Source organism: Convolutriloba macropyga, chromosome 7 (assembly GCF_964194025.1).
Source record: "Convolutriloba macropyga chromosome 7, txConMacr16.3, whole genome shotgun sequence".
In the NCBI taxonomy this organism is placed as follows: domain Eukaryota; kingdom Metazoa; phylum Xenacoelomorpha; order Acoela; family Convolutidae; genus Convolutriloba; species Convolutriloba macropyga.
In genome coordinates, this window is record NC_134474.1 from 37,650,995 (window position 1) to 37,666,719 (window position 15,725).

Sequence of the window (15,725 nt, forward strand, 5' to 3'; positions counted from 1 at the left end):
GTTTCTTTCATCGGAATAAAAGTTTTATGTCCCTATGTCGGCATGTCTTTGATATTAGAAAGTGGGTATTTCGCTCCGGATCTTCAATGAATAATTTTTCAGGTCGGGCCTGCAGAATGATATGCGGAATTAAAGATTTTTCGTATTATCTGTGTCGCATATTGTAATTCCATTTCGTTCTTTACTTTGTTTCTTTCTTAGAGGCAGTTTACATGGCTAGCCATTTGTCCAGCTTTCTAAAATGAACCAATTTTGGAGTGTGATCAAGTCAGTGATTAGGTATGACGGATTTTTTGTCTTTTGAAATTAAATTTTCAGCTCTCTTCTGTTTAAAGGAGGAAGCGTCAATGCTGAGCGTCAATTTGCAGAACTGCAAAGTTGTCTCTCGATGTTGTGTTCATCACAGTAAGGCGAACCACGCGTTTTTAAACTGAACTGAGTGAAGATTCGTTTTGTGTACAAAAGATTGAAATCCAACAAAGTGTGGTATTAGTCTGTAAAACCTACTGTGAAGTGAAACGAATGCTCAAAGACAGTTCAAATAAAAAATATAAACAAAGAAAATTGAAAAAAATAACATCGGCTCGCATGAACTTTTTTAACGTCAGTTTCTGAATTGGTAGCTGTATTGCATAGACTTTGGTCAACTTAATGACTCCATTTGAGTTGAAATTTTGCATTAAATTCATGGGAATTGAGTTCACAAGGGGGTAAAAAACAATGGATGAGAAAACTTATTTTAATTGCTCTCGAACGTTATAGAAATTATAAATAGCCGCAGTGATCTTCTCAGTCGGCTGTTATAGTAACTTTACAGTTGAAAGAACTTTAATTGTATTGGGGTGCTTATTTTCTACAACTCCTGAAGAGGTGTATTGGCGAAGTCCAATAGGTGTTATGGTCATCTATTTTTTTAAATGTGTGGAGTGGTAACGTAACAGTATGTAAAAATCGATGCCGAAACTTGAAAAAAAGTATTTAGGTCTAAATGCTGAACAAAAGGCAAATACAGAGCGAAAGAGATTGATTTTTGGCTTGAATATGCCATTGAGCTAATTTTTTTTTTACCATTTTGCCTTGATGAATTATTACCAGCTTTTATAATTTTCCTCTTTCTGTATGGCATTCGGGGAGTTTTATAGCTGCGAAGCTGTATGCTGAGCGGAGCTATGTTGCGATGATCTTGGTTTTTTGTTTCGTCGTCTGACGCTCTTTTTCGTTTTAATTTGTTCACACAGCAAAGCGAAATTTTTTGAATGACCTCTTACTCGCACTAACTGCATTTGCGCACGTGACGTCATTTCTTAATCTTTTTAGCCAAACTTTTAGCTCATTTGCGTGATCAGATTTTGATCGTACGTGACTTACCTCACTCAATAAAATGACTTTTGCACCTTAAAACTTAAGTTTAGTTTGAATTTGGTTAAGGTCAAAGGAACTCATTTGTGCAGTAAAGGTCCCTAATAAGAGGCTTCTGCGAAATGAATTTTAACAAGCTTTATTAATTTATCGCTGAATGTTTTTTACCTAGTTTTTTTGAGCGGCATCGATTTTTTTTTCAAATTAAGTCTGTATCTGTTTCTATCTCTATTATATGGCACGCAGGTCTGTTCTTTCGCTGCTATTCCGGCAATCTGCCGGCTATGTTGTTTATTTTTTTAAATGAATTTCTGTTTAAAATCAAATTTTCTGTGCAAGATCAGCTTCATCCGATTTGTTAATTGATGTGTTAGAGAAGTTCTTTCTATTTAATCCATTATAGTAGGTCTTTTTTCAATTAGTTTTACTTTTGATCACGTTTTTTGTTTTACATAAGTCACGTCTTTCACATATGATTTCTGGCTTACCTCTCACTGCTTCCACTGCATGGAATTTAGAGTTGGCTGAGCAATTTTTACACGAATATATTCCATGTCAATAAGCGAACTGAAAAGAATGAAACTAATTGGGTTAAACCACTAAAGCCCAGGCACTAAGATTTAATTTAACTTGAAGACTTAACTTAGTGCATTAAGTGATCAGAGTTCTTGAAAGTTAACGCATAACTGGTATCCGCATCAAGTTTATTCCTATTTAGAGTCTGATTTCACAACGTCGGCGGCTGTTGTTCGGCAATTCGCCGGCTAACTTCTGTAAAGCCACCAAACCTTTTATTGAAGAAATAAAAAATTTCTAGACTTTTACAACAAAACAAAGAAGACCTTCAATTAATTGAAGACCTTTAATTAATTGCTCTGGAATGAACTTGGAAGCGATTTTCGTCGTATGTATTTTATGCGAAATTGTTGTAACTAGTTCGATTGATTTTTCGACATTAACGTCTCGATTTTTTGTCGTCTAAATTGATTGCTTTCTTCATAAGATTTAACAGCGGAACTCAGTTGTTGGCATCTTTTTAGTACTAAACATTAGCTGGAAAGTGCACCAATCAAGTTTCTTTTCGACTTCATTACTTTACGGGCCTATAATAAGCTCTACTTGCTCATTTTAAGTGGCTTATTGTAGTTAGTGCGCCAGCTAAAGATGATTACAGTTAATTCCCCCTTTCGAATGAAGCGCAAACTATAGAATTGAGACCAAGCCTGTTGTTTGAGAGAAATTCATTTGTCTTTTTTCGGCTCATTTTTAAATTGTAGGAAGGAACGAAAAGTCCAACAGCTAGCAGCAGTACGAGTTTTCAAAACATGAGTAATTTTATACAAGTTATACAAATTATGTTTCGGATTTTCCAATTCTCTTAACCGTGAGCCAATTTTTTAATTTGCTCACACAAAATTTGTAACAGTAATATTAGTCCTGTATGTCTTTATGTGATTTTTTGCACCACGGCCTTTTTGTAATAGTTTTTTGTGACTAGCTGACTTCAGCTCAAAAACGCGATAAATTTTCTGCTCAAAAAGCGCGGAGGGCATAAGTCGCTGAGAAATTCGTTTTGAGCTTTAATAGTATCTAAGTATATGTTAGAGTATAGTTCTGGGAAGCCTAAGGCAATTAGAGTTCAAAGCCGAGGGCGCTTGCCGAGGCTTGCCAGGACTACACTCTAACTTATTAGACCCCAATTTTGCTGTTCAAAACTCAAAGAGGTAGTTCAATTAAAATTTATAGTGACATTGCAATTCTCGTGCAACGAATCAATCCAACAATTGAATAATCGTTCAACTCAAATAATTTATTTTTTGAATTCCTTGATATTTTATTAGGAGCGAATGGATCGCAGAGGTTGTCAGCCGGTTCTGTTGTCTCACTCTCATTGTCACTCTTTATGGTTTTTTTTTAGAAAAATGAGCAATTTATAAAAAATATTTCTTCACATTGACTCAATTATAGACCTTAAAAAGTCCTCTTCGCCGACGTCGTTATATTTTGTGACTGTTTCCCGTTTTCAATTATACCATTTAATTATCTTTGAAAAGTTTATGCTTTGCCTCATGAGAAAAAATTGGGCTTCCAATAAAGTTTTCCAAGAAACATGCCTTAAGGCTTCCAAGCATTTTTCCAAGAAGTTTGCTCAGTTGATTGCTCATTTTATACCATTTTGTAAGGTTGAACTCTTCGAGACAAGTGTGAGAAGTGAGCGAAAAAGTGATTAAGTTCAAAGTCTAGTGTAATATGAAATCTTGAAAAAAAGTGGGGCGCTGCTGAGAAGACAGGGCACATTATTCGGGGACAGGTTTTTGGCGATGTAGATCCCCTCCCTTATTCCTGCCCTTTTACGCCCATTCTCTACTCACTCCACTCCATTTCACCCCTAAGCACGCGCGTTCGAGCCTGCTCCAACCCACACCGCCGCTCTATTCACCGAATCCCCCTCAATTAAGCCTGGTTTAAGCGGTGACAGTTCGGCTGTTTTGGGAATGTTTTTTTGTATTGTTTTTAATTTATAGCTGCAATAGCAGAACACTGTTGCTGCCTTTTTAGTTTCTATTTTTTTTGCTATGTCATATTTTCCTTCTTTTCTTTGTCCCAAAACATGATTTCAGACGTTTTGATAATTGCTAGATTACTAAAATTTTTGTCTCACGAGAAATATTAGTGGAATTTTGTTCAAATTCTGAGTCTTGGACTTTTTGTTGATTGTTTTTTATCCGCTCTCAAACGTTAATGCATGTCGCACATGCTTTTTTTATTGTCCTGTATCAAAATTTCCGTAATGCGTTTGTTTTCAAGGCATGTGTCAATTAACAACAATCTTTTGACTGCTGAAGAAAGCCTTCAAATTCAATGCCTAAGCAGGGTGACATTTTGAAGAGCTAAGCAGTGGCGCTTTGAGAAATTTTACTTCAAGTCTGAAATATTAATGAGAAAATGGTTCCATCTAATTTTGACATCGGAATGTCTGCGTCATCGTGTCTGCCGATAACAGCACTCAACATTTCAACAACTCTTTCATGCTTCTGTTGTTGATCACAGTAATTTCTTCAGTTCCTAAATTTTTATTGAGCTCGAAATTATTGATTCATGACTTAAACGCTGATCGTAAATTGAGAAACTAATAGTTAAGCTATAATTTGTTTGATTGATTTCTCTAGAATAAAGATGTTTTTGTATACAAGCCGTGAATTTTCTTGATCCACAATGTTGATTTTAATTAAAGCTGAAATATTTTTTTTTTGGTAGAAAGCAAAAAATGTTTTGAGGGTAATGCAATTAGCAGTCCGCTGTTAAGCTTGACAACATGTCTGTATAATTAGAAACATTTATTCCTGATTGATTGAAAAGCAGGGGTTTCGTGCAAATGTTTGTGGCAAATATTGATACTGGTTATTTTCCTTTGAACGTTGGCAGCTTGGTCTGATTGCATCTGATTAGTCTGGCCTAAGGTGCGTATGATAAAAATCAATTTCTCTCGACCATGCAACGCAAATTTAGGAACAAGTTTTTCTAGGATAAATGATCAACCCTTCGAAACTCGGCAATTGTTAGAACCTTAAAAAGTTTTCCAAGTTGAAACGAAACCAGTGGTATTAAGGTTCTGTTTTTATATAGTGTTTTTACTGCTACATCACTCAGCAAATTTGTGTGTTTTTTTTTTAAATTTTGAATTCAGTTTATCAATTTATATTGCGTGATTTTATTGTAATAACGCAAAATTGAAAACTGGGTTTGTTTTGTGAATTGGCTGAGGACTTACATTTAGGTTATATTCTTTGTTATATAGACAGACGGTAATAGGCTAATTGAACGCTCTGCTAATTCACCTTAAGAATTGCGATTTGCTCGTAGTGGTGTGGTGACTTGTATGTACAAAGTAGTGAGTGAGCTTTTGATAGGATAGGAAGAGAAGATAGTTTGTTTGAAGAGGGTCCAAATGCCTGTCAAACAGATTCCTATCTCCCAACAGACAGCTGGAGTGAGTTAGGGTGAACAGTGCCAATTTGGACACACTACTGTCGTCCCTAACCTACTCTTACACTGTTACCAATTCTAACTGACAACACCAAAGACTGCCACTTAAATTGTTATGCTCTTTCACTCCCCACTAGCACGTAATTGGAAGCTAATGCCAACCGTTAATTGCATTTAGCAATAAGACAACAGAATTCAACTTGATTTCAGGAGTGGCAGCTGAAATGATATATGGAAGCTGTGTAATTGTGACCTGATGCTTTTTGTGATTTTTCGTCTACCCGATTTGAATTCTTTTGAGTGGATTTTCAACAATCGTTTCCTCACTCACGTGAATAATGTGTTTATAATGCGTGATTTTTTGCGTGCTTATTCACATCATTTATGTGACAAAAGCGCACAAAAATGTTGACAGCTTGCACATTAACTAGGGACACAAAATCTAGGGAGATGAAGAATGAATCTCAGAAATCGATGCAATTAAAAATTATTTTCTGGTCAAGAAACGACTGATGAAATTCCATACACGAACAACTAATGAAAGCATTGGTACTTAATCATTTTCAGCACAGCGCTGTCCTATTAAATCACACCGATCACTTTTAAATTCACTTGAGAAACAAATTAACGGCTGAAAATCTTGTGTCAACCGGAAAATCGCTATTTGAAGTTACAGCATAATGTAATTTCTTTGCAGCTGCGTTTTGGACATCGAACAAAGAACTTATACAAAATAGTTTTCTGAAGAATTTTGTTTCTCGAAAATTTAAGATGTGATATACAAAAATATCCGCAATAAATTTCTCCACTTTGATTGTAAATGTGAGCCCAGTTATATAAAAAACTTCTAGGCAGCGATTGCAAAAGCTTCATTATTTATGTGCTCTCGTTTTTACAAATCAAAGAATTTGAATTGTATTGGGGCAGTGTTTTTACAACTCGAAGAGGCGTTATGGTTTTTGTTTTTTTTTTGATAAGTGAGCGAGAACTTCGGGGAGTGCATAAATTTTGAAAAAGTTATTTCAGTGATCAAATTCGAAGAACGGAGAAAATAGATAGTGGTTATTTTGTTCATAACCTTCTTTTTAACGAGATTGAGAGTTGTAGGTGTGAAAAAATTTTCGCCAAGCGATTGATTTTTTTGTTCACGAGCTTCTTTTTGAAGCTGTATTTTTTGATTTTATAGTTTTTATGTTGTCTAACAGATTATTTTCGACAAAAGTAATTATATTCAGCCTTTTTAAAGTTTTTCGTAAATAAGGGGAATTTAACGCTTATTTAAAGGTTTTCCTTAACCATTTTGATTTTTTGTCAATTTTTTCGATTTTTGGCCCACTGTAATGTTTTATTATTTTTATTGGTAAATCAATTACAGCCTCATACCTGCAGGCTCTGTTTAGTACAAGGAATACAGGTTTTTTGCTACAGAGTTTTCTCTTTCTTTGAAATTGACAAAAAATTGAGAAATTTTACACAATTTTTATTTTCTCATTTTTCCCCCCTTTCTTCATAAAAAGTTTTGTTCATTAAGACTTTGTTGATAATTTGTGTTAAGACTACTAATTTTTATTTCATGAAAGAACGTCCTTTTTCGTTTGTATGTGTTCTTCTATTATATGAGTAATAAATCGAATTTTCCTTATTTTCCATGTTAATATGTGTTGGCGAAATTCTTTGTTGTTTGATTTGAAATTGGTGTTTTCTCTGCTTTGATGTGTTCTGAAAGGAGTTATGAGCTGTTTGTAAAGTATTTTGGGGGGGATAAGTTTTCGAGTCGTTTCCGGAATTCTTCGGTCTACGTTATTTTAGATAAGTGAGCGAGCAAAGCAAAAAAACCGAATGTTCAGGTAGTAAATAAAGTTTGATGAAGTTGTTTCGGTGAACAAAATCTGAGAGCGCAGAAAGGTGAGAGTGGTTTCTTGTTCATATCTTCTTTTGAAACTTAGGGAGAAAAGTAGGTATAAAAAAAGGTTAAGCGGGCGAATTTCTTTACGTGCGGCTTTGTCATGCTGTTTTTTTTGTTGGTATTTTATGTTTAAAAAGTTATTGTAGACTAATTTAACAGTATGCAGGTGGTTTTGATAGAGAGTTTTATTTAAAAAGAGTTTCTTGCTAATTTGTCTGTTTTTGAAGTATTTTACCAATTTTTGGGTTTTAGCAATATTTTGTTTTATACCATTTTGGTCAAATGGTTTGAAAGCTCATGTTGCCAGACATTTTTATTACGAATTCACTTAAATTGGTTGAGAGATTTTTTAAGTTTTCTCCTTTTTGTTCTCTTTCTCAAAATTCGAAATATTTGTGAGCTTATTTTATTAGAGTTGGCATAGACTTGGCAATTTGACTTTGATTTTAAGTGTTTTAATTTTTTAATCGGATTTTGTTCCAGTTTTGGTTTTTCTAAATGCTTTTTCTAATCCATTCATGGTCCAATCTAGGTCTTGTTTTTTTTCGTTAAGTCACTAAAAATTCTTTGAATAGTTCCAGGACTTGTCCTCCTATGTTTTTTTTTAAATTCGCTTTACCTTTTAATCGGGTTTTATTTTTATCAGGTTACATTTTTAATAGGGCGCGTTTATGACGTTTGACTCCTGATTCACCTCTCATTGTTTCTACTAAATGGATTTTAATACCTTCACTCATTGCGTAATGTAGTGAATACGGTCAAATTCAAGAAAAACGGATTTAACATTTTCAGCCTGGCCATGCATTAGATTGTCAACGTCTATTAAGCGATTGCTAGCTGGCATTGGTGTTGTGCTTTATAGCCATCGGTTTAGAAGTTAATTTAAGTATAATTTTGAATCTTACCGAATATGAGATTTTGCTTACCGAATAAGAACACTTTGACACTTCTCTCTTTCAATTTCTATTTTTGTTTTTTCTCTTTCAATCTCACTGTGCGTCATGTGGGTCAATTGTGGCTATTTTACGGCAATTTGCGGGATATGATTTTTTAAATATTTTCCTTTTAAGTGTTCATTGTCTATCAATTCCTATTGACGTGGCATCTTAAATTGCTTTAAAAATTAGTGTATAATTGCTCTCAGTCGAAGGTTTTAGCAATTATATCAACCCTTTGGTTTTTTATGCGATATTCGCTCGACCGTTTTTTTATTTGACTTTTTGTCCTCAAAAATAGGATAAACAGGTAGCGCCTGGAGAGCATTAAGTGGACAAGTACTTTTCTTAGATCTTTACGTCTTACTAATCTCAAAGTATGCGTTTGACCGAAACTGTTTTCAAACTTTTTCTTGGTGTGGAGGGTGGTTCATAATCTTAGAAACTTGACCCCCCCCCCCTGAGTCCCCCACCGCACTAAACCCCATCCACCCCCTACGAATCCTCCAGTTCTTCCTCTGGCTGGCGATTTGAACCCCCCAACGCGTTCCCCTTAATGTTAGCATCCCCAAGCCCCAACTAGCTACTACCGAAGCCAACAGCGTGACGGTCGTTTGAGAGTAATTCGCCCGACGTTATTTGGTTGTTTTTAATAGCCGCCTCATCTTCTCAGCCGGCTATTATAGCGCTCCTATTTTTTTTTTTACTTCGTCGAATAAAAAAATGTTTCGCTTTACCTCATTTTGCCGCTTTTTCAACATTTTGCGTGAAATCTTTTTGACTTCTCTAGGCTAGTTTCTTTCTTCTCTCATTCTGCTAAAAGTGATTTTGAGCATCAGTTGCTCAGCAAAGCAATTCAAAATGAACAAAGTCAGTATATAAAATTGAAGTCAGAAATAGAAACGGGATAAACCCATAAAGCCCAATTTTAGATGCCCGCTATTTGAACATCGTTGCTATAAGTCTTAGTTACCATCTCTAATGCTTATTGGTATTGATAGTAGCCCCTGTAGCCTCTCTCTAAGAAACAGAAGTACGTTATGTTGAACTACGAAATGCCATCAAATTAAATCGGACTTAAAAAATGTTTTTGTACAAAAATCTTTTTTTTTCAAAATCTTCTATTCTGTCAATCCGAATCATGCTTATTGGAATCAACGGCGGCTATTTTCCGGCAATCTGCCGGGTATGTTTACCATTAGTCTTTTTCGTTCTTAGTCCAACTGGTCTGTTTTAGGGCCGTTATCTGGTAACTTGACGCTCTAGTCTTTAGTGTGAACTCGTCTTTCGATCTCATGAGTGATTTGACTTTGCAAGTGACAAGTACATGCTTGACTTCTTGCGCATTGCATAATCTCAACCATTCTCTTTCAAAATTAAAAAAATACACTTTTACGAGACTGCAAATGAATTGAGCCGCCACATGTCGTTTCAAAGTGATTGTTGACGATTTTTTGGTGGTAGTTGGTTTATGTTGGCAATCCGAGTCTGCAAACTCATTGTTTTTTGAATTTTTAACGCTGTTATACGATGACATTTTCGGTGTTCGACAATTTCGGTGTTGTTTTTGCTGCAAAGACTTGATTTTTCTATTCGCAGGGCATGAATAGAAATTGCAGGTTAAGCTAGCTATTTTTCTTGCTATGTGTTCACCACCCGCAGTAGAGGTACTTAATCCTCGTATCGTCACATCTTGATTTCAGCAAAATTATAAAAAATTTCATATGTCATTAAATTGTAAGCAGGATCTGTTTTGACGAAAACAGCTCACATCTTTGAATCATTTTTAATGAAAGTAAAAATCTTTTCTAAAACAATGGCATGAACTTGTTTTTGAAATCAAATTGAAAATTGAAGCAAATTTTTTTGAAAATAGTTTTTCAGATTTTAAAAAAAAGTTGCAGCTATTTCACACATTTGTTGGTTTGACATGTTTTAATTGGTAGGTTCTGTAGTTGCGCCTTACTAGTCTCTAGATATGCGATTCATCGAAACTGTCGATTATACTTAAATTGATGGTATGAAGCGTGGCTCATCTAATTTGCCGCCACTCCCCCCGCTTCACCCTCTGCCCAACTATGCTTAAGCTAGCCTCCCTAAGCCGTAGCCCGTCAGATCTTCGAGAGCAATTCGCCTGACGTTAGTCGGTTTTGTTAAATTGACACAATCGCAAGCTATTGCTGGCCTTCTCTTTTCAGTTCAAAGAATGTGAATTGAATTGGAGCGGTCTTTTTGAACGATCTGTTAACACATTTTTCAGTCAAATTAGAGTAAGGATTTCGTCACGTCGAAACAAGAAGTGGAGCGAAAAACTTATTGGTTCTGCATCGTTAATTTTTTTCTTTTTATTTTCAAAGTAGTGAGAAAACGGTGTTTAAACAAACATTCATTTTCTCGATTGTAATTTTATGTTAAAGCGAGTTTTCCTATCGGCTTTTTTCTAAATGATTTTCGGAATCAATTTTTCTGTTACGACCATATGTTATGCTCACTTCAAATCTGGTTTTTAATGGCTCTCAGAGGAGGTATGAAATGTGTCTTTTTTGATAGATTTTTGCTTGACCAATTTAGCGCTTTTGTTCGATTTCTCTCTTCTCAACTGACATTCACGCTAGACTTCTTGGTTTGTTGCGATTGTAAGATAGGATATTACAAGGCTCTGTTAGCAGAGTGGGTAATAGTTTACTCTAGCAAGTCGTAGGGTGCGGGTTTTAAGCCCTCCCTAGACATTTTTTGCACCCAAAATTTTTCTCTAAGCTACAGCTTCGCAGAATTAAATTGCCTGCCTGTCGTTCGAGAGTATTTTGTCCAAAGTTTGTCTGTTTATATTTGTTTATTCATTCATTCATGCAATTTCGACTGGATTTCATACGTGACGTCATTTTTTGTTATAAGTGGTGCAAGTTTTGTTAGTGCCGCAGGTTTTTCATTTGCATTATTAAGTCACACGCAACTTACCTCACTCTCAAAAATGACTTTCCTCACGTTCAAAATATATTCTCCCTACTTTAGTTCAAGGGATAAGGACAACTGATTGTATGTCACTCTAAATAAGGGTTTTTCTAGGGCAGCTACAAAATATTACATTGCAGCAATTATTAACCCCGATCCTCCACCACTCCCCTGGTCCACCCTCCTACAGCTGGCGGCTTGGGCGTCCTCTTCGTCAAGCCTTTTGAATCTTTTTAAGACTGAATCTACGAAATCTATCGCAGCTGTTTTCTGGCAACCTGCAAGCTATGTTTTTACTTTGAGCGCTAACCTGACCAGCCAAAGTCAATAAGGCGTGCGTTATTAGTTTCCTTGTTTAATCTAAGTCTATTAAATGGACGGTAAATGTACTTCAATTCCCGGAAATATGAAATACAACACATTTAAATCGAGTAGAAAGAAAGTCACACCCCAGATTTTCTTTGAGAGCATTTCAATTCGGTAGTGTTTTCCAATATATTTCAACTCGTTAATTGTTCATGATGGATTGATCTATCAATGCTGGGTTAAATGAGGCATGTACCTCATTTATTTAGAAACAATTCAGTTTATCTTGTGCAGTTCATGCTAAATTTCACATCTGTAATACTTCAAAAGTAAACTGAACTTAAGTTCATAAGCTTATTAGGCAAATTTAATGGATCAGGTTTTTGTTTGATATGTGTAAGAACGTCTGAGCGTTTGATAAGCAGGAGTTTGATTGAATTCAGATAGAGAAAATTGGAAAGATGCAGCCAGAACAATTAACTATCCACCCATCAAACAGTAATAGGCAACGTTGTTAGGATAAAAATAAAGGCATTAGATAGCATTAAGATTGAAAAAGCACAAAGAAACGTACAAAATTTGTTTGATCATGCTTTTTGGTGCTGTGAAATGCTCTCAAATTCTCAAAGTTTCTGTTGATTTTAGAAAAGTTTCTGTTGATTTTAGCTTTCAAACAGTTCTAAAAGAAAAATAATTCTGAATGTAGAATACAAACGTTGATATCCAAAAGTATCAATTCTCGTCAATTCGATAGCAATGCTTGCTGTTCATATGATGAGAGTATCATGCTGAATAGCGTCTGGGAATTTGAATAAAAATCACGGAGTTTTTTTATCTGGGAGTCGCGTGACAACAAATTGTATAATTTTAACATGTCTTGATGATGTTGGATAATATTTAGATTTTTCATCTCGACGCTAAAAAGGGTGATCAGTTTCAATTAGAGGGCAAAAAGATGAAACGTAAAGAGCGGGGAATCTTTCATTCTCCTGTAGGGTGAGATTTAACCAACAAGTAAATTGTTTCAGATGCGACCTTTTTTCCATATGATCAGCAAAGCTGTGAGATCAAGTTTGCCTCCTTGGCCTACAGTAGTAATAGGCTGAGGCTGTTACCCAAGAGTGACAAGGCAGACTTCTCAGACGATTACTCCCGGAGCTCAGAGTGGGATGTCATCTCATCATCGCAGATCACCATCTCGCAGTTCTCCGAGTTTGACAGGTTAACTTTCATACGGTCACTATCTATCTAACTGTTGATGTCGAGTACATTTATTGAACGTAATTTTTATGGCTTATGCAGTTTTTATGGCTTATTTTCATGGGAGAAACGTATGAATCTCTTTTAGTACTCGTACGATTTTTTATCTTAGATTCTTGCTGTGTACCTGCAATGACTAGTTTCTTTCTGGGCGTTTTCAGTCATTCGCATAGCTGTGACGAAGTCGTCTTCTTCGATTGGGGGTTTCATTGAACGTGCTAGCTGCCTTGTTTTGAGCGATCAAAAATGGTTAGGTAGCTAAAGAATTTTGCAATTGTTGTCACTTTTGACCTGTGACAATTGAATTGCACTGAGGACTTGTCTTTTGTATATACGAATCAAAGAGGGGTATTGGAGGCGTGTTTTAATCAATAATTTTGGAGTGAATTTGAGACAGGAAATGTCGCTCGTGCTTAAGTTAGCAGTTTGACGGCTGAATACATATGAAGAACGGAAGGAAATGAGGTTTTTTATTCATTCCGCTGTTTTCGAGAAAACCAAAAACGGAGGTGTAAATAAATCCTTAAGTGAGCGAATTTTTTGGTTCATATGCAGCTTTTTCTAGCAGTTTCGTTTTCGTTTTTACAAAAGTCTTTACTTCGCCTAAAAATATAAAGGCGTTGTCGAAAGCATTTAAAAGTTTAAAGATGATTCTGAGTTTCTTAATTTTTTTGTGTGGATTTTTTTGTAGGCTATCATAAATTTTTTGCCCACTGTTTTGTTTTACTGCTTTTTCAGGGAAATAAATAGAAATTTTTAGCTCACATGCGTTTTTGATTACGAATTGATAGCATGTTTGTGGTTTAAAGTACGATTTTGCTGAAAAATATGTCAAAAAAATTGAAGAGGATTTAACTGTCTTTGCTTATTGGTTCAATAGCGAGATTTTTGTGGCAGTTTTTTTAGTTGTACTACTCGAACAGGAGTTTTTATTTTCTACAGGTTTTTTAAATAGAACTTTGATTTTTTTTCGAGTATTGACTTCTGTTTTAGAACAGTGACTTCTGTTTTCGAATTTTGAACTTTAACAGTAGCTTAGTTACTAATACATAGTAATTATGAGCTCCCGGTACATAGTAATTTGTATCAGTCCTAGACTCGCGGAGACAAGACTCTTAAATAATTTTAATTAGTTTTGAATTTTGATTCAAGTTGCAAAAAGCAGTTTTTTTACACGCTTTTACAAACAATAATATTCACCTTGTTTTATAAAGTAAGCAAATTCGGTCGCTTTTGACATTAATCACGTAACTGTTGAAATCGTCCATCGGCTGTTCAAACGCCAAAATTGTGGATTTCAAAAAGCAGGACGTGACTATATAAAGATATAAATAAATAAATTTAACATCCCTTCTATAATAAGTGTATGAACCGACAAAAAATCGGGAAATCGTGAGCTGTTTCCGGAACTCTTCCTGCTATGTCTAACTTCTCTTTTTGGTCAGTTTCTTTTTGTGTTACTAACATTAGTTTTTTAAGTCTACTTTTCGTTTTTCTTACCCAAATCGGACATTCAGTGCGACTTCTAATTAAATTGCTATTCAACTGAAAGAAGTTAGGCAGGCGATCGACAACTTTCAAGTTATGAGGGCTGTGAAAACGAAAAGAAAAAAAAATCAAATGAAATAAACCAATAAAGCCCCATTGAAACAAAGAAAAATTTGTCTACGTTACTTAGTGATGCTTAGTTTTTTTTTGTATTAATCTTTATAGATTTCGGTAATGCTAATTTTAGCAGAGAATTATTTATTCTAGTTAAAACTGCAGGCTAAATTAGCAGAATGCATACTGAAATACATTTTTTTTTCATTTTTCTGACTAAGTGCTGTCACTTTTTTGCTTTTTTTTTCTGTTTCAATTCGAATGGAGATTAAGGGGTCAAGTGAGGCTATTTTGCGGTAATCCGCCAACTTTTTGTCAGTGGTCTTAACCAACACTTCATTCTGATTGGAGCTTTATTTGATTACCTATTTTTTTTTACCAGACGTGTCCTTTGTTGCTGGAATTGGAATCATCCCATTAGATACAACCATCTTTGACAAAAATTGGTATTCACTGATTTATAATTTTCTCTCAACACTAGGGGAATCTAAATTTCAACATGCCATTTTCTGCGTATTTTCATCCTAAGTACTGTTGGCAATTATTATCAAAATGCGCAAAAGTAGTTTAATCTCCAAAATTTTCACTTGTTTCTGCGAATTTTATACTCTAAATTTCAGTCACTGAAATATTTTCATTCTTGGCGATCTCAATTACTTCCAAGTAAAGGAGGATTGAGTGAACATGATTAGCGAATTACGTGACTGGTAGGGATTATGTCAAATATGACATATTCGTTAAGTTGGGATTCTTCTCAAATAACTGAAGACCTGTGAATTCAATAGCTTGTAAAATAAGTTAATGGCTTTTCCGAATAGCCTGCTAATTAGGATAAGCCTCCCTTTGGCACTTGAATTATTCAGGTTGGTTTCAGATTTCGGACCACTGAAAAACTGCGTTGTGAGTGTTTCAGAACTGCAGATTCGATTAACATGACGAGACATAGATTAGTGAATTTGCAACAATGCTAATGCCTCAATATATGATTGACTAAATAATGTGAATATTTTGAGAACGGTAAATTGCTATAAATAGTATTTCATAAAATGAACAGAATCAACTGCTCAGTCTTCTATTTTTTGTGAGACGTCTGCGTGAGTTTAGAGTATAGAACTACCTGAGTAATAGCACAATTTTCTAACAGAATTCTTTTCGTTATTTATGTTTGAAACATGCTGAGTAACACAAACGGAAGGTCTGATTGGCGATAATAGTCATTTGTACGTCTTAACTGGGTTCAAATTATACCCCGTCTGTTGTTCATTAAATTGTCATTTTATATTGTTTCCTTTGTTCTGAGTTGACGTGACTCTGGATGGTAGCGTCTTTTTGTAGATGAAGTGAGTGAAATCTTTCGATTTGAATATTTAATTCTCTTCATCAAAGAGAGAGCAAACAAGGACAGGTGAGTTAAAGAC

The 15,725-nt window shown here is 35.1% G+C and overlaps 1 protein-coding gene across 1 annotated transcript in view; it reads left to right on the plus strand.

The window, feature by feature from the left end:
* LOC142342840 (acetylcholine receptor subunit beta-type unc-29-like) overlaps positions 1-15,725 on the plus strand; it is a 72,817-nt gene that overhangs the window by 34,349 nt on the left and 22,743 nt on the right. Inside the window, exon 4 of the mRNA XM_075394446.1 lies at positions 12,474-12,666. Coding sequence (XP_075250561.1) covers positions 12,474-12,666 — 193 coding nt within the window. The remainder of the gene's footprint in view (positions 1-12,473; positions 12,667-15,725) is intronic.